Source organism: Siphateles boraxobius, unplaced genomic scaffold (genome assembly GCF_051911475.1).
Source record: "Siphateles boraxobius isolate OS27281-9 unplaced genomic scaffold, OSU_SipBor_1 8, whole genome shotgun sequence".
Lineage (NCBI taxonomy): Eukaryota > Metazoa > Chordata > Actinopteri > Cypriniformes > Leuciscidae > Siphateles > Siphateles boraxobius.
This window is the reverse complement of record NW_027509208.1, coordinates 3,715,930-3,741,542: the sequence shown is the minus strand read 5'-3', so window position 1 is coordinate 3,741,542 and position 25,613 is coordinate 3,715,930. Positions and strand designations below refer to the sequence as shown.

At 36.0% G+C, this 25,613-nt stretch overlaps 1 protein-coding gene across 5 annotated transcripts in view; it reads right to left on the bottom strand.

Moving 5' to 3' along the window:
- Positions 1-798: 798 nt before the first annotated feature.
- Positions 799-25,613, bottom strand: part of swt1 (SWT1 RNA endoribonuclease homolog) — a 38,216-nt gene continuing 13,401 nt past the window's right edge. The window contains exons 1-18 of one of the 5 annotated variants that reach the window (XM_077220542.1): positions 25,450-25,589; positions 24,452-24,545; positions 24,190-24,245; positions 21,833-22,889; positions 21,618-21,662; positions 21,407-21,536; positions 21,166-21,261; positions 20,890-21,078; positions 19,621-19,714; positions 19,197-19,354; positions 18,913-19,070; positions 18,574-18,712; positions 15,198-15,340; positions 14,971-15,122; positions 13,474-13,617; positions 10,445-10,511; positions 9,340-9,407; positions 799-1,911 (exon numbers count right to left, since the gene is read on the bottom strand). In XM_077220542.1, the coding sequence (XP_077076657.1) occupies positions 1,824-1,911; positions 9,340-9,407; positions 10,445-10,511; positions 13,474-13,617; positions 14,971-15,122; positions 15,198-15,340; positions 18,574-18,712; positions 18,913-19,070; positions 19,197-19,354; positions 19,621-19,714; positions 20,890-21,078; positions 21,166-21,261; positions 21,407-21,536; positions 21,618-21,662; positions 21,833-22,889; positions 24,190-24,245; positions 24,452-24,535 (2,868 nt within the window). In that variant the 5' untranslated portion in view covers positions 24,536-24,545; positions 25,450-25,589 and the 3' untranslated portion in view covers positions 799-1,823. Of the gene's footprint in view, positions 1,912-9,339; positions 9,408-10,444; positions 10,512-13,473; positions 13,618-14,970; positions 15,123-15,197; positions 15,341-18,573; positions 18,713-18,912; positions 19,071-19,196; positions 19,355-19,620; positions 19,715-20,889; positions 21,079-21,165; positions 21,262-21,406; positions 21,537-21,617; positions 21,663-21,832; positions 22,890-24,180; positions 24,246-24,451; positions 24,546-25,449; positions 25,590-25,613 lie in introns of those variants that run through there. The other 4 variants (XM_077220541.1, XM_077220543.1, XM_077220539.1 and 1 more) reach the window with 4 other exon arrangements.

The following is a 25,613-nucleotide window of genomic DNA, read 5'->3' as shown; positions in this document are numbered from 1 at the left end:
TAAACAAATTCTTTTAAAAACGCATCTCTAGACCTTGTGTTTTTTTGTTTTTTCAATTTCCCTGTATTTCACGTTTTTAAAACCGCGTACTGTGTGAACGCTCCCTAATTTGGCGTTCAAAAAGCAGCATAATAGGGTTGTGATCCGTGTTTCTTCACACACCGTTCAATTGCATACTGGGGTGACACACACATTCTATAACCGAACTCACAGTCGTAGATTTTTAGGAAACACAACTGTAATTTTGGCAGATTTGTTCTGTGTGAACGGAACTGTACAGGACAATTAGGTAGTCTGCAAGCATTTTCAATAGGATTAGGACTCTATAATCTTTTGGTAACACTTTACTACTTAAATCCTTTATATATAATGCCTTATAGGCTACAAGTTTTATTTTGAATGCATTAATTATGCCTTGTAATGCATTGTATAGACACAGTTATAAATTATAATACTTATACTACTCCTTTAGAACGCAATGCATTAAAACACAAACAACCAATTTCAGATGTATCTGCAAAGATTATTATAACTTATATTATGAATTATGCATAAAGCCTTTAAGTTAAGTTTTACCTATCTTTTTTCTTGCCCATTGTAAATGTCTTTTGAACTCAGTTACCTATGAACACACAGCCATTATCTTGCTTACGTCATTGAACGTTGGTGTAATCTCAAGACGGATATTATTATCACCGTTCCCATAATCCTGTAAAGCCTCTCAAGCTGTGATGTCACCGTTCTGCCTTACAAACCAGAAACCCAGATTTATATGTGTCAAAAAAGGATGTCACATCATTGATGATCAAATTCTTTAATCAAAATGCAAATATATATAAAGGAAAATATTCTTTTTGAACTATTCACAATATAATACAAATAGTACAATATCAAAACTTGCACCAAATAAAACCAGAGTATATTAATAATAAAAAGCTGTCATAAACGATACTACCGAGGTTCATGTTGGTGTTGGTATTGCATGTGCAGAACTAAAGATTTATAATGAGAATAAAAAAAATATAGGAAGCTTATCAGACCTAAACAGTCTAGGTATTGCAAATTCACTGATTTTGTAACAAAATGTACCTTCTTCATGAATCATGGAACAAATGAGTGGATTTCAGAATGTTTTTCAGAAGGGTGCCTAGACTGATGCCCAAGAAAACTGGCTTTCGTGACAGGGCTCGATGTTGCACTCACTAATTACTGAGAGCCTTGGAGCAATGATCAGACAGTGTTATGAAGTAATACCTCCGTTTCTCTCTGAACACATAATAACCTGTTACCACAACAGCTTGTGGACGTTAGAAAGACTCGACTTTTTTTTAAAAGTGGCAAATCAGAATTTAAACCTATGGCAATTCTACCTTCTTCTATGTGGTATAAAACACCAAAACCACCAACAGACCTATAAAAATCTTCACTAAAAGAGTTTATTTTTCCCAGAAGGGAACACATTACCTATAAAGAAAGGTAAAATAATCAATAAATAATCCAAATAGTTTGATACAATTAAAAATATAATGAAGCTTTTTAAATAAAACATGAACTAGAACCCGGAGTAACCTGATGAATTCTTGTCTATATAGACTGTTAGCCCTTGATGCCAAGATACTTTTGCATAACATGTCAGGGTCACGTGACTGATGCACTGACTCTGCTACAGGATGTTACGAGGACAGAGAATCAGTAGGTTGGTACAGCTTTGGTTCCAGCAGATTATGACTCAGCTACCAAAAACCAGGACGGTCCAAAGGAGTCCGGACCAATAGCAAGTAGACTGTTGGCTGGGTCCAAACATGGAAAGTGGGGTTGTTAAATCAGGGCCAAGAGCTCAGAGCAGCAGCACAGTGATCTAGATTTGCATACAGCTCAGACAGCTGCGCACCACCCACACACAGCTTCTCCCTGAGGACAAACAGACACACATAAGTCTTCTCTATCTTCTTTGTACATTTTTCTATGATGTATATATTGTTTAGGAAAAATGCAGGTTTGGAGCAACATGACTGGGAGTATTTAATGAACATCTTGGTATATATATATATATATATATATATATATACATATGTAACTTTTGTTTTCACTTAAATAATAGCATTTGGAATGACATGAAGATGAGTAAGTGATGACAGTTTACTTTTCATTTAAGGATAACATTGGAAAGCATTCTTCATTGTTTTTTTTTTTATAGAATGCAATGCAGAGCAAGCGATAAAGATTTGGTCAGCATAAACAGTTGTGAAGTGTCCCTGATTGTCCCTGCTGTTTCACTTCACACAGGATAACTTCCACTACATTGCCTAAAGTTCCAAACAGGAAGTGGATGTCTCGTATGCAGGAAGTGAAAGAGGTCAAGAGAAGGTGGCTGAAAAAATGACTTTGCTTTTTTTATTCTATAATGTTGCTTATTCTGCAATTCATGACCTCTTTAACACAAGGGAATCTCAGTGTGCCACGAACTTCATATATCTACACGAAATCATGCTTTTCTGACTAAAACAAAATTATTCTCAATGTTTAATACCAGTGTGGTTCGTGGGAAAGGAAAAGTATTTAAACAATTGCAGAAATCTGTGAGTCAGTCATACCCCGCCCCCTCTCTTTCCCTGGTACTGTGGTTCATGACTGACTTCTCATCTCTCTCATTCTCTATCTCCTCCCTCTCTTTCTTGCTACCTGTTGCTGCTTGTTTTCTTAGTTTGTCCGCATCTTGTGTTCCCCAATAGATGTTACATAACTAAATACCAAAAAAAAGGAAAGAAAGAAAGAAAGAAAAAAAACGAAGGATTGCATGCACTTGTTCATTCCCAGTGCACACCCTCACCGAGCTGATTTAGGTAATGACGGGTAGGGTATGATGGAAATGAAGAGCAGGGGCCAGTTGCATAAACTGTTGTATAAAGGTTGCATAGCCATTATGTTAAGACAGTGTCTTAAGATCTAGTATGACCCACTAGCAGTTTATCAAGGGATAGTTAGTCTTAAGGTGATGATACACAGGGTAACTTTTTGAGCAATGTTGCAGGGCAACCAGATGAGACACAGGGCCCACGACCGATCTAAATTATTCAGATATAAATTTATTGCCCATTTTCAATGGGATAGTGCCCAAGCAACAATCACTCGGCAAGATTGCAGAACAACATTGCTCAAAAAGTTTCCCTGTGTATCATCACCTTTACGTTTCGTATAAAATTAGGTAAATGTATGTTTTTGTGTAACTGACTTAGACTAGTCTTACAAAACTGTTCATTTATTTTTTAAGCGGTTTATGTAAGTCCCTGTTCTGGACTTGGAATGTTGTCTTTGCTCATTTTTTCATAAATTACAGTTCTGACAATACAGTTAGAGTCAAGGTTATATATTATATATATAAAAGCTAGGTTATATTTCCACATTTTTCCTTACAAGCCTACTGCTTTTTAGATTATGGGAGGGACTTCCGGTTTGGGGAAGCTCCACTCAAAAAGATTTCAAATCATAAGGTTACACTACAAATAATCCTTATCCATCAGTTTGACTGAATGAGCTGTAAAATTTCCTTCATGTTCAGACTTCAAGAGAATAACAAAACGCTTGGTATTTTAATGTAACGTGGCATAACAAGAATATCTATGATGAGCTCTTTTCAGAGTCGCTGCATTATTTTCCTCCTAAACATTTTCTTTCTGGCTGTAACAGTATGAAAAAGGACAACATATACTGCTCATTTGTGGTCTGCTTTCCTGATTTATTTACGATATATGCCATTAATAATTTACTGGAATGCACAAAGAATCTCTCGTTTTTCTCCCCAAATCCTTGCGTCTCTTTCCGGGCTTGTTTTCACACAGATGCGTTAAAATAATTGTCTCCCATTTTCACTTCTAATCCCTATTAGTAGTATTTACTGGAATGTATCTAAAGCAGGTACATGTAATATTTATTGTCTGCCAAAATGACAAAAATCACTTAGAAATATTATCACTCAATGTTCCAGTTTATGAACTTTTTTGATTAAGGCAACGTATAAGGCATAATACAGACCTATTACTACAGTGATATTTAACAAGTTAACATAGTAGGGGGTTATTCATGGTCTGTGTTAGTAATTTGTTAATGCTTTTAGACTTTTAAATAGCCTTTTAATGTTCGATGGTTAAAGGGTGAGTAGAATAATGTCACTTCATTGTCACTTCATTCACAGTTTTTGAAAATGGTTATTATTCTGCTTATAGATTGAATCCATTTGCTGATTGTTTACAGTTTAACAGAAGTTATTCACATAAAAGTGTCATGGAGCGTAGGAAAAAGGTGGATGCACTCACCAGCCTCTTTATTAGGTACACCTGTTCAACTGCTCGTTAACGCAAATATCTTATCAGCCAATCACATGGCAGCAACTCAATGCATAATGGCATGTAGACATGGTCAAGACGATCTGCTGAAGTTCAAACTGAGCATCAGAATGAGAAAGGAAGATGATTTAAGTGACTTTGAACGTGGCATTGTTGTTGTTGCCAGACAGGCTGGTCTGAGTATTTCAGAAACTGCTGATCTTTTCAAGCACAGCCATCTCTAGGGTTTACAGAGAATGGTCTGAAAAAGAGGAAATATCAAGTGAGGGGCTGTTCTTTGGGCGAACATGTCTTTTTGATGCTAGAGGTCAGAGGACAATGCCGATACTAGCAGAAGAACACACCAGTGCCAGTCCTGTCAGAACAGGAAACTGAGGCTACAATTCACACTGACCACACTTGGACAACAGAAGACCGGAATAACATTGCCTGGTCTGATGAGTCTCGATTTCTTCTGTGACATTCAGATCGTGGGGTCTGAAAAGCAGGATCCGTCCTGCATTTATCAATGGTTCAGGTGGTGTAATGGTGTGAGAGATATATTCTTGGCACAATTTGGGCCCCTTATTACCAATTGAGCAACGTTTAAATGCAACAGCCTATAACCGAGTATTGTTGCTGACCATGTCCATCCCTTTATGACAGTGTGCACATCTTCTGATGGCTACTTCCAGCAGGATAACACGCCATGTCACAAAGCTCAAATCAGGTTTCTTGGACAAAACTGGTTTCTTGGACAATGAGTTCACTAAACTCAAATGGCCTCCACAGTCACCAGATCTCAATCCAATAGAGCACCTTTGGGATGTGCTGAAACAGGAGATTTAGATTATGGATACGCAGCCGATAAATCTGCAGAAACTGCATTATGCTATCATGTCAATATGGACCAAAATCTCTGAGGAATGTTTTCAGCACCTTGTTGAGTCTATGCCATGAGAATTACGGCAGTTCTGAAGACAAAATAGGGCCCAATCTGGTACTAGTAAGGCGTACCTAATAAATATATATTTATATATTAAGTTTATTCATATATTGCGATTTTAGAATGTTTTTTCTATTTTAATATATTTTAAAATAGAATTTTTTCCTGTGATGCAAAGCTGAATTTTCAGCAGCCATTACTCAGTGTCACATGATCCTTCAGAAATCATTCTAATATGCCAATTGTTTAGGATATAACCTTGCTTTCTCAAACGATTTTTATAAATCTTCCCCCCAAAAAATATATTATAAAAAAAAATATATATCATGCACTACAAAGTGTTGGCTCAGTTGCCGTTTGTAGTGAACACATAAAAGACTCCATTCCTCCAGCCTTGCAATTATACGCTTTACAACAGTGCTGCCATGGCAACCGTGTTGGCAGATCTCCTTCACCAGACAGCAGAGTAAATGCTTTATAAAGCCAATCCTTAAATCAACAAAACAGAACATAACACCACAGTGATGGTGCTTGCTCGAAAACAAGCGTGCAACACTGAACATCTGACAAAAGTTGTGCCGTTGTGCACAGCCGTTGTGAGTTGACAGCGTCAGTGCAGCTTCGATATCACTCCCTGCTGAGAGATTCAGCACCTAGAGACAAGTTGTTCATGAACAAATTCAATGAATAACAGTCTTTTTTGTTTCACAAAACATATACTGTTGCTTTCCATTTCAGATTATTAAAGGGTTAGTTCACCCAAAAATTTTAATTCTGTCATTATTTACTCACCCTCATGTCGTTCCAAACCCGTAAGACTTTCGTTCATCTTCGAAACACAAATGAAGATCTTTTTGAGGAAATCCAAGCGATTTCTGTCCCTCCATTGACAGCTACACAACTACACTTATTTGACGCTTCAAAAAGTTCATAAAGATAATCGTAAAACTGATCCATATGAAATGAGCGGTTTAGTCCAAATTTTCTGAAGAGACACGATCACTTTATATGATGAACAGATTGTGGAAGCTCAAAAGTGCTTCATAACACGAGAATGAAACTCATTGGTTCTCACCTTTCAAGCATGCATGAGCTTCAGTTTACCACAACTGATGTGTGAGTTGATAAATGTTTATATGTGAATAAAAGTTGTATCTGTTCATCCGTGTCTCTTTTCAAAAAGTTGGATTAAACTTTTCAATTCATATGGATTAGTTTTACGATCTCTTTATGAACTTTTTGAAGCGTCAAAGTGACAGTTGCGTAGCTGCCAATAGAGGGACAGAAAGCTCTCAGATTTCATCAAAAAGATGAATGTGATGAATGTGAAAAAGATATGTGATCGGAAGATGAACGACAGTCTTATAGGTTTGGAACAACATGAGGGTGAGTAATTAATGAGGCAACACTTTAGGGTCCAATTCTCACTGGCTGTTTGTTAGTACTTATAAAGCACATATTACCTTAACTTAACAATATCGTACTAACTATTTTTAAGAAGTAATTAAAAATTGATAAAGGCCAAAGTGGCATTTAATAGTTAGTTAATAGTGAGAATTGGACCCTAATCTAAAGTGTGACCATTATTGAAATATTTTTTGGTGAACTATCCCTTCAGGGATGATTTTAAGGAATCTTTAGCCTACAAATAAATATCTCATGGAATGACAGCCCAACTGAAATCTTTCTAAAGTTATAAAATGTTCAAGATAGACGAAGCAAAGCCTGATTCAGCAACTTACTGAGACCAGTGTGTTATGTAACAGGTCACATTGAAGAAACTGATGGGTGTTATTCAGTTTGGGTACATGATCAGATTATTGTCTCTGTGCATTAGCATACAGTACCTGACAGTACTGATTAAAGCATACATTTGACACGCGTGGATAAGTGTGTGAAATGAGGTCACTGAAGCCTTGGGTGTCACGGCTCATTGACCTCACTGAGGTAAGTGAGCTACAGATCAGCTGTCAACCGCTCCACAGATGTGTGTGCGAGCGTGTAGCTACACTTGATTGATAAGGTTAATCAATGAATGTTTTCTCCAGCCCTGAAGACACATCCTAGCAAAGGCTTCACAAGCACTTTGCAAATGGCAATCCTGCTCTAATAAATCATTACAAATGAGAGACACATTAAGAAACCGGAAATGACAGTGAACATGTCACATGATGAAATTCATGCATACTTTTTTTTAAACATGTAAATATAGCCCAATAAAAAAATATATATATACTATGCGAATATTAATTATTAAATTAATTAGGGTGAAAATTTATAAGAAAGACTTCGCTCTGGAGAATCCAGTTAAATAACTTAACATACATATTCATAAGCCGTTCTTTCACCATAGTAGGATTAGTAGTTAGTGAGCTGATTAGTACACATCCCAATATGTTCTAGAAAATAATTTAGGCCTATTATGTTATAAAAAATAAAATTATTATTTTATTAAATTATATTATATTGCATGTCAATGTTATTTGATCCCTCTCCCACACTATCCTGGGAAAAATTCGTTCAAGAGAATTTGGCAGTATAGTCAGGAATTTTATGGTTATCAAGAAACTGGATCATCAAATGATCATCAAAGCCTGAGGTCTTAAGCTCCGCCCCTTTTAGAGTCTCTACTTTAGTAACACAACATAAAACCACATCCAACTGTAAATCTAAATTTTTAAAAGCACAACCACATCCTACTATAAATCTAAATAATTAAGATCACAATCACATCAGAGTCTTTATATATTGAATAATTCTCATTAATTTGTAGCATTATATTCAGCACTCCTCATTAGCATGGGGCTTCATCAACATCATCAAAATCAGCACATTGGCAGTGTGAAAATCTTTGAGACAAGATAAAATATGCGTACGTTCTAGTTTCCAGGTAGGACAAGTTCCACAAACACCTTTGTACACCGCTGGGAATAAATTGCGAAAGATCTTTACCAGGAATGTGTATTCTGGCAAACGACTTAGGGGAAAGCGTTGATGTATCATTAAATGCATTCTGTGTATCATTAATGCCTTCCTCAGTGCAAAAGTGTGATTTAGAGAGCACAAGAGGACAGTTAATAGCATAACCAGTAATTACACAAGTGAGGTGTGTCATTGGTCGTGAGATTAAAATGTAAAAGCTTATTCATAAGCAACAGCTTATAAATGCTGACATTTTATGTTTCTGGACTATAGCTCCCTGTATTATTTGATTAGCTGAAAGAGAATTTCTTTTATATGAAATTACAATTTTAACTAGACCTATGCCAGAACTAATTATAATACGAGATTTTGAATCAAAATCTACTATGGAATACTACATTTATATCCAGATACTTCCATTCAAAATACCCTAAATTTCAAAAGTTCAGGGTCAGTAAAATTGTTCAAGTCTCTTATGCTCATCAAGGCTGCATTTATTTGATCAAAAATACAGTAAAAATAAAATTAGAACAACTGTTTTCTGTTTTAAGATATTTTTAGCGTAATTTATTCCTGTGGTGGCAAATTTGAATTTTCAGCATCATCAGTTGAAAACAGTTGAATAGGCTGAAGATTTTTGTAACTAAGGAAAAGTCATTGCTGTTATTTTTGATCAATTTAATGCTTCCTTGCTGAATAAGAGTATTAATTAAACTTTTTTTTTTTAAACTTACTGGCCCCAAACTTTTGAACAGATCATCAAATAGAATTCTACTGCAGCATATAAACAACGAACAGAGGATTCACTTTGCCATTTAACCATGGCAGGCATGATGTCGAGGATTCACAGAACTGTCTTCTGAGGTTTGGGTAGGCTTATGATGCAATAACACCCTTAAGGCAGAAACTCAATGGCCCTACGAGACAGTAGTTAGCTGCTGAGGCCTGCCGAAGTGAGCGCTGAACTGAGAACAGCATGCTGAGCTCCGGCTGAAATGCTTGTCTGCTGAAGGTGGGCGTTGTTAAAAGCATTACAACAGAACAAACCGCATCATGCACGTAGCTTGGTAAATGAAAGCAATACAAGCTGTGAGTATGACTTGAAGATAAGCTAATGAGTCTCACTATCTCTCATAACTCTTAACTAACCGGTATTCCTGTTGAGACACGCAATCAAACAGGTCCCTGGCAGTGAAACGTGGCTCCATAGCAGCAATCTGAAAGCAGAAAGCTCATCTGTTAATGTAAAGAACACAGTGTACAGCTCAACACACACATCCTGCAGAATCACTGTAGGACATGCACTGCTGCACGTATTGTTGATCTTAGACCTCTTAGTGGGTATTTGATCAGACCTAAATGAGATAAATGGAAATTCTTCATGTCAAAAACAAAATATATATACACTACAGTTCATAACTTTAGAGTCTGTAAGATTTTTTTTTTAATCAATACTTTTAGTATCACTTTACAATAAGGTTTAATCTGTTAACATTAGATAACTTGTAACGGTCACTTTGTGTTTTATGGCAATCTGACTTAAACTGAGAACTGCGCATGTGCGTAGAGTGTCAGTTAGATTTTGACAAGTGAGTGAGGAGAGGAGATAACCGCTCTGCCGACTCTCTTTGTATTCTTTCTTTTATTTCATTTTTCTATTGTGACCAGAGTTGGATGTTTGTTTTTGTGAAGCCTACTTTTTCTCGCTCGATCCCCATCTATGCGGACGAGTGTGACGTTTGAGTGGTTTTATTAAACGCGGGGAAAATACGACAACTCTCGTCTCTCGTGCATCTTTTCATCCGACATCTAATGTTTTTCTCTCTGGGCAACATCTCAACTTTGCGTTACAAACTACATTAGTTAACATGAACTAACATTAAAAAATACTTTATTAATAATAGTTCATGTTCATTTTAACATTAAGAAATACATTATTAAAATCAAAGTTTATATCTGTTAATATTATTTAATTGACCTGAGCTAACATGAACTAACAATGAACAGTTGTGTTTTTATTAACTATTGTTAACAAAGATGAATAAATACTGTAACAAATGTATTGCTCATTGTTAGTTAATGCATTTAATAAGAATTAGAATGATTTCTGAAGGATCATGTGACACTGAAGACTGGTGTAATGGCTGCTGAACATTCAGCTTAATAATGACAGAATTTGTATACTAACTATTGTTTATGGGGCATGACTAGTCAAAAAGGTGGATATGACCTTTAGTGGCCGTTTTGTTCTTACCTCACTGGACTGAATGAAGGAGAGAAGTGACTGTGCATCCTGAACACTGCTGTCCGCAGATAACAGTCTGTGGGAGGGGAAAACATTAATTTTTCTATCACATTTTAACAGGTATGACATCCCACCTGTGCAATTACTAGAATATCAACTGTGAATAATATCTGTGGGTATTGCCTGATATGCAATTAAGAATCCTGTGTGTGATTTTAAAATGCATCAGTCAACCAGAGCACGCTTCTACATTTAATATTAACCACAAGTAAAGAGACAGCTTAAGATTACAATGAATAAATGTATCAGATGAATCATTAAATCTATCAGAAAATCGTATGCAGGAAAGTGTTTTCTAGTGTTTACCAAGCCTGTTATTGTGTTTGGATCACGAAAATTGTAAATTACCAATCACCACATTTACTCATTACCATCTGTGTTATGATAGAAATGAAGGAAATTTGTACAGACACAAAAGCTCTAAATTTAGACCGGGTGTCTGATAGAATTGACATGTTTTATCATGGCAGAAACATGTCCAAGAATAAAGCCTGTTTCACACATCCTGTGTCCGCAGCACATAAGTGACAAGGACACAGGATAACTGCAACAGCAGAAGACTTTCTGGTACATAATATAGCTACATAAAGCTGTGCTATACGTGCACAACCCTTCAAAAGATTTTTTTTAATGTTTTGAAGTTTCTTATGCTCACAAAGGCTGCATTTATTTGATCAAACATAGAGTAAAAACAGTAATATTGTAAAATATTATTACAATTAAAAATAACTGTCTATTTTAATATATTTTAAAATGTAATCCATTTCAGAAATGGTAAATCTGAATATTCAGCATCATTACTCCAGTCTTCAGTGTCACATGATCCTTTAGAAATCATTCTAATATGATGATTTGGTGCTCAAGAATGGAAAAAAATACTATGGAAGTAAATGGGGTCCCATCACCTGTTTGAACATTCTTCAAAATATCTTCTTTTGTGTTTAGCAGGACACCAAGCAACTTGAGGGTTAGAAAAAGATGACTTATTTTCATTTTTGGGTGAGCTATCCCTTTAATGCAAGGATAAAACAGCATAGCCTCTAAAGGGAGGTAGAGGGGAGGAGGAGGAGAAGAAGAAATGTAGAGTAATTCAAGGGGCAATACGAACTAGGGAGCAGAAAGAAAAAGCTATTTCAGCAGGAAAGCCTGAATTATGCATGCTTTTCCTCATTCAGGGGCGCAGGGGGATGGAAAGGAGTAGAGCAGCGCATTTGTGTGCATGTGTTAGCTCTGATGACTCATCTGTCTGCTTTCTGCACATAAAATGAGTCTAGCTGTATCCATGGAGACAGCACCTAATCTGCCTTCAAACCTTGTCATCCTGCCTTCTCAGAAACAATCAATGGAGAACCAGAGTGGACTCAAATACACAACAATAAAACTGTCAAAACAAACCCAAAGGGAACCTGAATCTCAGATGAACACTATGACATTGAGTACACACCGTCAGCCAGTTGGGTCATCAGCTTGAGTGAATAAGGGTGAATAAAGTAAATAGGGTTGATGGGTAAAGGGTGACATTACTGTCAGACAGATGACTAATTGAGTGGAAAGGCGCATGGCTATATCTGATCATGTAACTGGGAAGGAGAACACTTAAAAAGTTTAAAGAGCTTGACTTAATTTAGGCAGGACATTGACCTAGGCATTATTAAATAACTTACACTTAAGTTTGGAATTTCTTTTCTTTCGCATCTTCCTCCAAACGCAAACTATATAATAATACTCTGTCATAATTAAAGTCAATGTCTTGAATAAAATGAACAAGTTGGTGTGTAAGTCAATTTTAATGCACTGATGCAAAAGCATGGAGTTTTGTGTGAGTATAAAGGAGCATATAATCAATTAGAAGGAAAATGCAGCACAAGTTTCACATGACAAATCATTCATTTGCAGTGGGGAATGAAGTGTATGCTTCAACTCTTCTCTCTGTTGAACAAAAATCTCACAGAACAGCATTTTTAGCACTGAGACAAAATCATTTATAGTGTAAAAGTAATAATTCACTTCATTTGACAACTAGAACTGAGCTTTCTGACAACCCAAAAATAAGATCTTCATGCATGCCACATTCCCAGAGTTTAGATTTATTAGATACCTTATTATTTATTCGAGATTTATAGTCATTAAGAGGCCGTGAATGATATGAGCAGGCAGTTTAATATGCCGGCGAGGCAAGTCACGTCTGCTATTACACTCCAACATAAAGAGCTGTCTCTGTGTAACAGCTACGACACACGTCTCTGCTCGCGAGATGCAGAGATCTTAATTTAGAGGAAAAATTGTCATGTCACGGTACAATCCGTCTGCCTACTGCTATGAGTTGTAAAGGAATAGCGAGCAACGGAAAGTGAGTCACACAGACACACTCACACAGGATCAGGGGAGGGTTTGATTAGAGTATATACTGACGATTACGAGAATAAAGACCCCCCCCCCACGTGTCAGCATTAGTCACACACCGCTACGTCACAAGTAACAGCAACAACAATGGTGGACTATATGCTTGTGTTTGTGCTGCAGAAGCTACTGAGCCTATTAGTTTTACTAAAGCAAAATCTTCTGCTCCTATGCTACTACGGTGAGCAATCTTCGTCTTCACCTTGCTGTCGTGTTGGGTTCGTATAAAGCGCGCAAGGTTATGCGCATGCCGCATGCTCCAAGTCTTCTTCTCCTTGTTTAGTGTATCTCTGTGGCAGAATTACAGCGCCACATACTGGTCTGGCATGTATACCATCGTTTTCAGTGGTTTCGTGTGTACGCATATATTTCTTGAGACGACGCCGTGTTTACGAAAAAAAAATTAGAACGAGGAAAAAAAAAAGATCGGATAGGGAAAGCTCTGGCTTCGTGTGGATGTGGCCTAAGGACACACACTGAGCAAATTCTTTTGGCTGGCACATGACTGGAATGGTAATAGACCCTGGTAAGACTGCACAGTTCTCTGTGTGTGTGTGTATTCACTAGCATGTGTGTACCTCTGAAGAGCCTCCAGTAGTTCTTTCAGTGCAGTAGAGAGCCTTTGCAGGCAGGAGAGGGCGTCCTGAGGCGGGGGTGAGGTAGATCGCAGGCTGGGCTCGGTGGTTCCTGGAGTGTAGTGGAGTGCTGAGAACAAAGCTGAACTGAAGAGAAAGAAACAAGCAACGCAATAAAGTTTCTGTTTTGTTTTTTGTTGGTATAGCCTCAGTAGACGGTGTAAAACCTGATCAGCATTTCTTTAAAAAGTTTAATATTTTAGCAGAGCATATATATGAAACCTATACTGAATACAAAACACACATTCACAGGAAATAGTTTTCTAATGATTTTGAAAGAAGTCAAAAAAGGATTATATATACATACTATTTTTTTTTTAAATGTAATTTATCCCTGTAATGGCAAATCAGAATTTTTAGACTCCAGTCTTCAGTGTCACATGATCCTTCAGAAATCATGCTGATTTGATGCTCAAGTACTATTTTTCTAACTATCAATGCTAAAGTTTTATATTACTTTATTTTTCTGTTGATTTTTTTTAAGACAGTTCAAAAGAACAGAATTTATTTCAAAGTGAAATATTTTGAAACATTATTGATGTCTTTACTAGGGGTGGCACCATCTGCCTTTTTTGCCTAAAGAATCCCAGCTATTCCGATACCTGGGATTCAGAATTGACTATTACTAAAATAATAATTGAAAAAACAGTGCCGAATTACCTAATAAACTGTATCTGTATGCCTCACTGTGAAGAGACATTTACGACAGTGCAAGTATTCCACAGCAACTCTAGGGGTCGCTGTTTGACAAAAACAGAATTCTTGCATAGTGTGCCTTTAAACATTATTTTCCTTACTTTGTAAAACAATTTACAGACAAAATATATACTATATAATTATAAGACATTTCTTTAAAAATTCGAAGCGCAAATTTTTAATGGAGCAGCAACATATGATAGATTGGACAGAACAACTAAGGCTATCAATAAACTGCCATTCCGCATCTTGGAGAGAGTTTCATCGTGTTGACTGTCGTAACCGAGCGCGACGCGCTGTTTGAATGCTGAATGGAGAATGACTGACAGCCGCAGCGGAGGGAAGCACTTAGGTGAAGATTAATTTAACGACTTAAATCTGTACCTCACATTAAACTATATATAATGGCTCCAGAAAACCTGGAATATACTACACGAAAACATTATGGTGCTTTATAATGTTTTTGTGCCTTTTTTGTTGTATAACAATAACATACGCACAATATCGGATTTGGATCTCGTCTGGTACCCGATACGGCAAATATTGGTAGTATCGGAGCAATACTGATACTGAGTATCAGATCGGCGCACCCCTAGTCTTTACTGTCAATTTTGATCAATTTAATGGATCCATGTTGAAAAAAACTTTTCATGTCTTTCAAACAAAAAAAGAACCCCAAACTTTTGAATGGTAGTGTATGTTGAGAAATAAATACAAGTCTCTCTTTATCATGGTCTCTCTCACCTTATCTGACACACGTTGTTCCAGATGCTCTCAAACAATGCCCAAACTTCCTGATGAGATATCAGAGGAGGTGGAGCAACATCCTCCTCTATCTCTGTCATTAGAGAGTCCTCATTTTTAGAGTTATCATCCTCTACTGGAGCTTTCAGAGACTGTCACACACACACACAATTTATGAGTAATCAGAATGAAAAAATTAACCATTGTTAAATCTTAATGAGACTGACCTGTAGTCTTTGCTGTAGCATATGAAGGGTCGAGAGAGCATTAGCTACATGACCGTTGTACTGAGATCTGCTAGCCAGTGCCGACAGCAGCTCTGCAGCCAATCTCACAGCACTGTGAACAGATCTGTGCTCTATGGACCTGTCTACACACAGATATAACATAATATGAGATATAGATAGATAGATAGCAAGCTTGTGCAAAATTCAGAATTTCAGAATTGGCCTCCATTCAATTCATGAATTTGAATTTGAATTGGAATGACAGGAAGTGGAATTAAATTCATGGCAATTCAAAGAAATTCTACACAGTCGCACATAGGGTTACCACCATCAAAAAAACCAAATGTGGGACGATGTGGGACATGTTACCAACACTAAAACATAACCTGAAACTGTTATATAATGTCCATTTAACTTAATAAAAACATTCTGCATTTCAGCTGATAAAAATACTTTGTTATTTAGTCCCTTCCAGACAACACAATTACATCACAATGTAACAGAACATGTCTTTATTTTGCTTGCCATTTTAATTCAACATCACTGAGTAAGGCAGCAGGCATCATGCAGATCACTATTTTTGAAACATTTCTGACTAAGTCCAACTAAATTCCAACAAAATAAATAATGAACAAATAAAATATAAAACAACATGAAATTAGTTTATTGACAACCTTATATATTAAGAATATATTACACCATACACTTTCATATTTTTAGAAAGGATGTGAATTAAAACAACTACAGCAGGCAATAAGTTGATAAAATCTGTTAAATTAAAAATTTAATTTACCGAATTATCCATTTGTTTTCTGACAGGGAACACATGGAACGAATCACCGCTCAACATTTTGATTGACAACCTACTAGTGACCGTGTTTACTCCTTTCTTTTCCACCATTGGATATGATTTTAAAAATGGCTGTTGTATTTGTACTTCTGACGAAGCGCTGTTAAATATAGGTGAAAAACTACGGCGCAAAAAGAATAAATAAAATGCTTTCTTAAAAAGGCAAAAGAACGCATGCACATTTTCTTAATATGATAATTAAAAACAAACAGGGCGATATGACTGATAAAAACAGACTGATAAAAATGCAGGATATTTTCTCAATATGCGACGTGGGGGACAAGGGGTGAAAATGCTGTGCGGTACAACACAAAGCGTGACGGGTGGTCACCCTAGTCACATAACAGAAAGAATATGTTGAATCTCACATACATTCAGCGTTAGGAAGGTTACTTTGGAAATGTAATTGCTTACTGTTATAAGTTACCCATTATAAATGTGGTTTGGATTATTTTATTTGGATTACTTTATCAATGTAAATCAATTTCTTTTTAATTTGATTAGTAACTAATTAAATTACACATTTTACCTCAGTAATAGGCTACAACTAAATACAATTACATTCATTTTGTAATTCAATAACATAATTTCATTACAGTTAACTCACTCCTCAAACCTGCATACATTTTGTTCTAATATATATATATATATATATATATATATATATATAGCCTAACCCTATATAACAAATGTCCACCTAAAATTGTTTTGTTTTTTCTTCTAAAGATTTACTAAAGTAATTTTGGGAGTCATGTTTTATCATGTTCTGAGTCATGTTCTATCATGTTCCACAAAATTACAATTACAATAAATCAAACTTAATTATTTGTTCTGTGACTACATAATGTTAACATTCATTGCTGGGGGAAAATATTTCCTGTTAATGTAATCTGTACAAGTAGTTCACACTAATATAATTTATAGAATATGTAATGCAATCATATCTGACATATACTGTAAAGCTTCATTGTTAAACACTTCACTTAAAATATCTATATGAATTTCTTAGAATTTGTTTTGAATTGCAATTCTGCTTCCTTTAATTCAAATTCGAATTGTAATTCTAGATCTTGTTTTTGACATCAATTCAAATTCAATTCAAATTCAAGAATTTAATTTGAATTTAGGAGTCATTCTCAATTCAATTCTGAATTGTGCACAAGCCCGATAGATAGATAGATAGATAGATAGATAGATAGATAGATAGATAGATAGATAGATGTGGTCTCTGCTGGAGAAAAGAAGTGAGGATAGCAGCTTAAAATGACAGTAGTGGGCAGAAAAAAAAGGTTCACAAATGTGTCCACAGACCTGATTATAAAAGGTCATCGAATCTGGCCACATCAATAACTCACTAACACAAAAGTCACAAAATGAGTGAAGGACACTCCCTCAACTCCATAAAGTGCAGTAAATCACATTTAGGTGAGAACAGGAGGCCCCTGGTACTTTTCCACCCCTCCACTACCGAACAAACTCCCTTCCTCCCCTCTGTTGGCCTGGGCTCATGGCCAAAGGCAGCAGAGAAGAAAGGCACAGTCATACTCCTGCTGCAGTGATTGGCAGAATGAGGTCAAACTCATAACTACACATACTGCATGAGAAGAGAGTGTGCATGAGTGTGGATCAAAACCACAGAGATGCACATACATATACACAAACACCTATTATACTGGTGTTTAAATTACACATTTAATGACATAATGAGCAACTGAAGGACATAGGAAAGAGCAGGTAGAGCAGCTTTAAAATATATGTTTTGTCCTGTCACATAGAAATTAGCCTAGTTTATGTGAAAGAGATAACAATACAAAGTGTGACAGAATAGAACAGAACAGAATAGAATGGAATTCCACTGCTATATTCACATCATTTTTGAATTACTGTCTACACACAGATATAACATAACATGGTTGTCATACAAGGTGACAACTCAAGAGATTTTGAGATTCAACAATATTCAGAGATTCCAACAAATAAAAAAATTTAAAAAATGAGTTTGACAAAGATAAATTATAAATTAATTAATGCATGATTAAACTCATAATTATGAGTGTAAAAAAAAGTCGATTAAGTTTTAAAAAAAAAGTTTTTGAAAGAAGTCTCTTGTGCTCACAAAGGCTGCATTTTTTTAATCAAAAATACTGTAAAACAGTAATATTGTGAAATAAATGTTATTACAATTTAAAATTAGTTTTCTAATTTAATATATTTTAAAATGTAATTTATTCCTGTTTTTTGCATCCTTGCTGAATAAAAGTCTTACCGACAAATCAGACCCAAACTTTTGAACGGAATAGAACTGAATAGAGAATAAATAGAATAAATTCTAAAATGTGACGGAACACAATTATAAGCCACAAAATATTTCTAAAATTAGAATACAATTAAAGCAAAACATTATAATTCTAATGTAGAGTAGAGCAGAATTCAAATATTTGTATTATATATTATTATTTTATTTAAACGTAATCAAACCGTAGTTACAAAGTATGACACTAAAGTAGTGAGACATACTGTACATACCTGAACAGAGACAGTCACTCAGCATCTCCACAGAGCTGAGCAGGCTCCTCTTTATAATGCTTCCGAACACAGCGATCCAGTGCTTCTTAAAACACTTGAGCAGCCCATCCAGACTCCACGGAGGCTTCACGTACACGATCTGCATTCACAAACAGATCAGGTCACAGAGAACTGGGCTACAGCAGATGAACGTCAAAAAAAGAATCTGAGCCCTGAATCACACTTTAGAGGAGACTAATACATTTACATGAATGAGAAGCAGCTTTAAATATTAGCTTCATATAACATTTATAGATGTATGAACTATCAATTCATTCATTCATTCAACTGCAGTGGTACCTCAGTCCACAGGTCTCCATAAGCTGCCTTCATCTCCTCCTCAAGCACCTCAGAGAGCACCCCCTGTAGGCAGGACTCCAGCAAAGACACACATTCACTCAACTGTCGCTCCTCCACTGCATTGCTGCTCCTATTCTTTTGCGGTCCTTCCTTCTCTGCTTCGTTCACATAGGGAGGTGGCAACAAAATGACTTTACTAAGGCCTTTGTAACTAAAGCATTAAGAAAAACACAACTAATGAAGCAAATACAGTGATATTGATAAAGCAAGTGTCAGTAGCAGACCTTTATCTACAGGTCCAGCAGTGGGCGGCACAGCAGGGTGAGCATGAAAGTAGTTTAGGATTGTAGATCTTGTTCCCTCCACCTCTTTTACCAGGTCTGCTTTACTCAGGGCCTTCACCCCACTGAGCAAAGCCTTGCTGCACAAGTTCTTATCATTGCTACAAAAAGATTCCAGAGAGTGAGAGAGAGAATATAAATGTAAGCAGTAAGAAGTATTGTCCTCTACCTTCAAAATGAACATTCTTCAGGGTGGCTGAAATATAATCATTAAATCACATAATGTTCATTCATAATAAAGCAAACACATGGCCTCCTTGCATTTAATTAGCTAGATGTCAAATGACAAGACATCAAACAAATGGGAATGTGTAGACAGTGCAGACATGCCTAGAGGTGAAACAGAGGTATGAGTGAATGTACTCACGTGCAAAGAACTACAGCTCCCTCTGGGTACAGAGCCTGGTACTGCAGACAGCACTCCAGCACTCTGTCATCATTGTTCACAACACCAGGGCCACCTAAGAGAGAGAAAAGACAAAGTCATCTAATCTGGCTTACTACAGTGTATAACATGGATTATAAGTGATGCAGCCTGAAAATACAATGCCAAAGGAGTCTGTATTGCATAATGTTTCCACTGGTTTTTGCTTTTAGAGCCAATGCTGCCCTTAATCCTTTTGTCGGAAGAGCTTGAGTTTTCAAAGAGCTTACTAAAAAATATGCAGTTTACCATGACCAGCACAGTACATACTTTCAGTGTGAGACTCAACCACAGTTTATAGTATTACAGCATTTATTGCTGTACTACCGTTACTCATTTATTGGTGATGTATTGCAATGTATGTACACAACCATAGAAAACCATTTATGTTTTAAACCCCTTTTATCTCTACTTTGGAATCGTATATATGATCTTAATATTGAATTATTTTACATTTAAAAAGTTTCTTAGTGCATGAATATATGTCAGTGTTCTGCTCAATGCAGTGGCATTTTAATATTATTTATATACTATTATAAACTTTCTTAATATTTAATTAATATATTTTTAATATATTTAATTTGCTTTTTTCAATTTGATTTTAGTTCATTTTTATTGAATTTTAGTGATTTTAGCATTCAACTTCAACTTATTTTATTTCAATTTGTTGCAAATGCAACAATTCTAATATTCATATAAGATTTTAAAGTTTTTAATCTAATATATATATATTTTTTCAGCTTTCATTCAATTAAGAATTTTTAAAATAGTTTTAGTTTTCGTCAACAATAACGCCACTTCCAGAGTGCAGCTGAGGGGTAATATTTGTCAGGCTCGAAAAAGTAGCACATTTTTATTATAATATTGTCATGTGCTTTTGTCATTTTTTATATTTCTATTCTAAAAAAAAATAATTATAAAAGTATTTAAATTATTATAACCTTTAAATGAAATTAGAAAGAAAATAATTATTATATTGTTGTAGGTTGATTGTAGGAGTTATGATTTTTTCCCCTATTAGTATTCAATTACATTTTCTATTATTATTCAATTGAATATATTTTTTAATATTATTATTCAAATTTAAATGTACATGCAAGTGGATTTTATTGGCAACTTATTGCAACAAAGTGTGCTTCTTTTTACATGTCTTAAAAAAGTAAACATACAGTAGAGGCACATCACTTGCATCTCAGGATAGGAATAACTCACAGGCAGCTTGGGAGGCTTGCTGCATTGACTGGCCCATGAGTCTGGGCTCCTGGTTTTTCAGGCAGCTGTAGATGAAGTGGACAGCTGGCCTGGCTTTGTCCTCCACCTTGCTGGAGAGTTTACCACTCTTCAGATAGTCCAACTCCTGCAGCACCACCCATGGGATCAGCAAAGTGGGAAACCCCAGTCCTAGGATGAGGGGTGCTTAGAGTTTAAGGCTGTACCAACATTATTCTCCAAATGTATGAAAGTACTGAAAGCTAGTGCCTTCCTTACCACTGAGACCATGTGACCTGATCTTCTTCACAAACTCCAGGTGGCTGAGCAGCACATTGGTATCCAGGACTATAAGGAGGGCCTGTTTATGTTGATCTTCATGTTTAAACACACACAGACACAAAGCACAACTATCCATCAAACAGACCATGATTCAAATACAAAAGGTGCCTACTGTAGGACATTACTTAGTCATTCAAGTAATAATTAGTTATTTTGAACATTTCACAGGTGACCTTACTTAGCATAGTGCTGGCACCCTCTTCTGGAGGATCAATGTCCATGCAGGTGAGCTCTCCACAGTTCTCCACCAAGTTCACCTCCAGTCTCCTCTCAGAACGTGCCAGATGAAGTTCCTCCACCAGCTGCATCTAAACAATGAATGAAACAGAATGAGAAACACACAAACACACACGATTTTATTCTGAAACAGAGGCAAATTGTTAACTTACCTCATGGTCACAGTCAAAGGTCTCTTCAGCTTCTTGGGGAGTTATCTGAAATGGTGTAAAACAACTGATAAAGTTGTGTTTAATTCAATGGAATTAATAATATTCTTTTAATGGAATTTTCTAATTCACTGCTGTTTCCTCTTAATAAATATATATAAATGAAATGTCTTGTACCACTGATTCAGATGAAGATGGCCCAAAAACAAGACACTTACATTTTGTGCCCTACAGGAAGTATTGCTTTGTATCAAGACCTCTCTTGTTTTGTCTGTGTGCACTTGGTGAGAAACATCTGAAGGACGTGATGGGCAGAGAGAAGAGAGTTTATGAGAGGTTTGAAGCAAAATCTCTTTAGGCCTCTGTACTTGCTGCTGTGCGATAAAATATTTGCGTTTAGATGGAGTAGAACCAGGAAGAGAAGGCTGAGTGGAACATTGAGTGCTGCTATCTGAAGAATGCACATTAAACATATTTGCGTTTGTCCGAACTTTAACAGCACTGGCTTTCATTGGGATTTTGAAACTGACTTTTGCTGTGGGACCACCAAAGGATGGCCTTTTTTCTTTTAAGATTTCACCAGGTACATTACTCAACTGTACATGGTCTTGTTTCTTGGGTGAAATATCCTCCAGTAATTTCAGTTTAGATCCAGAATGTTTCACTACTGGCAAAGCTTCTTTTGAGTTGTCATTCACAGTTTTACCACGAGAACTCTGTGCACCAACAGTTTGGTCGAGCTTCTTGGAACTCCGGTCCACCAAAATTTCTTTTTGAACTTCAGAATTACAGTCTGCATGTGCTACTTTGGTCATTTTATTGACATCTCTTCGTTTGGGTTCAGCATGAAGTTCTGGGGAAAAAGTCCTTTTCATGGGTTTCCTCTGTTTCTCCTGTAGTTTCTCAGTGGAACCATCATCCTTTGCAGGTGTCCGCCTGCAATCCTCTGCTGCAGATCTCCTCGAGACTAGCTCCTGTCTCTTCTTCTCCAAATCCTTTGAAGAAGGCTGGGTTGATCCTGCATGCCTGCTGGAGCTTTTCCCTGAGACATGGGCGCTTGCAATTTCATGATTCCCTTTGGGATTCACTTGCTCTTTATCATATGTGACAGGTGACTTGAAAACTGGCCTGGAATTCTCAGTTGCTTTGCTTTCTCTGGATCTTTCTTTCTTCCTCTTGCTGTCTCCAGCATCGGTCTTCTTTAATTTTGTATCAAATCCTCTTGCTGATGGTGAGTCTATAGCCCTCCTCCATTTAGCTTCATCTTTGTCAGAACTGTAAATCAATGAAAAGGAAACATTGTAAAAGAAAATGCCTTCTTTATTTACTTTCTTTACATTAGGTGCCTTGATTAAGTTCTTCTTTATTTTGTATATGCATATATCGCTCTTAGTTCTCAAAAAGTTTGTTTGCTCGTGAGGTGGAAATTTTCCTAACATTTGAATTTGAAATGTATGTTTCCCCTTTAGTTGAAAACTTGTGACTTTGAGTGTGTGCGTGTATAAATAACATGTATGGGAAAATAAACAAGACAGATGTCTAGGTTTGAAAACTCGTCGTAATGTATCATGTCATTTTGCCATACCCCCATACTATAAAAACTGTTGTATTTGTGTTTACTGGTGGGATTCTCAATGGAATTTGTCTGAGATCCTCCTGCCTAGCTTAAAGTTTCTTCTTGGGAGAGATGCTCTGAGAACTGCTCGAGTACTCTACCAGCCGTGATTAAAGCATTTAAAGGATTTTTGCTGGAGTCTGTCTGATATTACTGCTGCGCAAAAGGTCAGTTCAGGGAGCTAAGTTATTTAACAGAAAAGAAAGGAAACTAGTAAATTAGAATGATAGGATTAGACTCGGCTGTAGTCGACTGGAGACTCACTGGAGTATAGGATCAGACGGATGCTGTAGTCGACTGGAGACTCGCTGGAGTGTGGACTCAGCTAACGTCAATGTATAGGCGCGCTGGAGTATAAGTTATGGTAGGTTAGGTTAGGTTTAGGGAAAAATCTACAACACTTGCATGTGCAGCTCAGGAAGCTGAAGCAGGGTAAAAGGCTCTAACTACAATAACACAAACCCGTGACCTTTCCATAATGAATGCTGATGGTATGACACCTGTAAGCGAGAAATCTACATGATGAACTAACGGTTAGAACATCTATTTACTCTCAGGTGCACTTGGAAGTGCTATGCAATTATTTGGCATTACTTATTTGCTATATGCAGATGCAAAATGTAGTATCCTTTGACCAAGTAATCATCGATTAAACTCATTACTCTTTTTATCAACAACTTTTATTGTATCCTGATTTTGTAAACTGCATCAATTTTAAATAGGTTTCATGATGTAGCGCATTCTTATCTGTCATTGACCCTTGAATAAATTAAAAAACTTTGGAAAAGGTAAAGATGGCAGAACTTTTTCTTACACACTGTCAGTTGAACACATTATATTATATTGTAAACACAATATGTACAACTATATAAAATAAGTATGTACAAAAAAAACACTCAAAAATGTATTCTAATTCTAAATTCTACTAATATTTTACACCCCAAGACCCACCTTACATACCGATGATGATGTTTGTGTTTGCTCTTTGGGCTGCTGAATCTCTTTGTGCTTTTCTCCTATGACCAAAAACATTCACTCTTTTACCAAATGCTTTTATCCAAGATAATTTACGTACAAACAAGAATTAATGTTAATAATTTAATGCTAATATGAATGAGAATGAACATGTCAAAAAAATACATATGAGAAATAAATAAATGAGAAATAAAAAAAATTAGAATAACTCAGATGGTAGGAATAACTAGATTAAAAACGTCCTCACCTTCTTGTCATCATCACGGAAAGAGCTTGATGACATTCTTTCATCCTTTTTGTGTTTCTTCTTCTTTGATTTCTTGCTAGACATCCTCAAAACCCTGCGAAAGAAAATAACATTTTTTGGAAAACGATTTCAGTCCCTTACATTAAATTAAAAATACAGCATCTAATGTAAAAAAAAAAAATCCACAGGTTTGTTGTTTGTTACTTTTAAGAGGACAGCAGTACAGCATGGCTTGAAATGCACCAGTGTTGTTATTGTTATTTAAAAAAATGTATTTGATTAAAATAAAGCTTAAATGAATTGTAATATAAATATTATAAGAAACACTTTCACGGGTAAACCAAAACTAGATATGTCTAAATGTAACTAAATCAAGTAAGTTTAAGTTGACCTACAAAAATGACTAAGACTGAAATAAAAGTAAATTAAAAATGAATAGGAAAAATTGTATAAATAAAAGCACATAACAAAATTACTAAAATTATTTAGTAAAAAAACATGGGAAGGTAAGGACATCAAGTTTTAGACTTTATTGTTTACATTAGATTTCAGCTACAATCATAACAGTATAACTTTTATATAGTTCTTTTCATACAAGAATGTAGTACTTTAGAGAGCATTTCTAGTCAGTACTAAGTACAAAGAAAACGTTTTTCTCCAAAGGGCAGCATATCAGCGAATCCCAAACAAAAATCCTGTTCATCCTTGAGAAACAGATAACCGCCCATGTAAACCAAGTGAACATAAAGCTCTCAATGAAATCTCGTTAGTAAGTGTGTAACGTTAAGTACTTGTAAATATGTGGCAACTTTAGGTCATACAGAAATACAACTGACAGGGATGTCAAACGAATACTAACATTGCAGCACATATTTTCTGACTTTCCTAAATGTCTACAACTGAAAATCTTATAACTTACTGAGAAACATGGAATTCAAGCGTCTACAAGAGTACGTTTTGGTTTTATTTTCTACAGCTTCAGTGAGAAAGAGGTTTACCTATCACAGGCGGGAGGAATGTTGTTGAATACGACACCGAATGACAGAAGGTAAAAAATTCTTTAAGAAATAAGAGCTGTTCACTTGACCACTTGCTTACTTTTGCCTCTCTGATGAATTCACTTCCGCCCTTTTAGTTTGCGTAGTGTACGGGAACACGATTG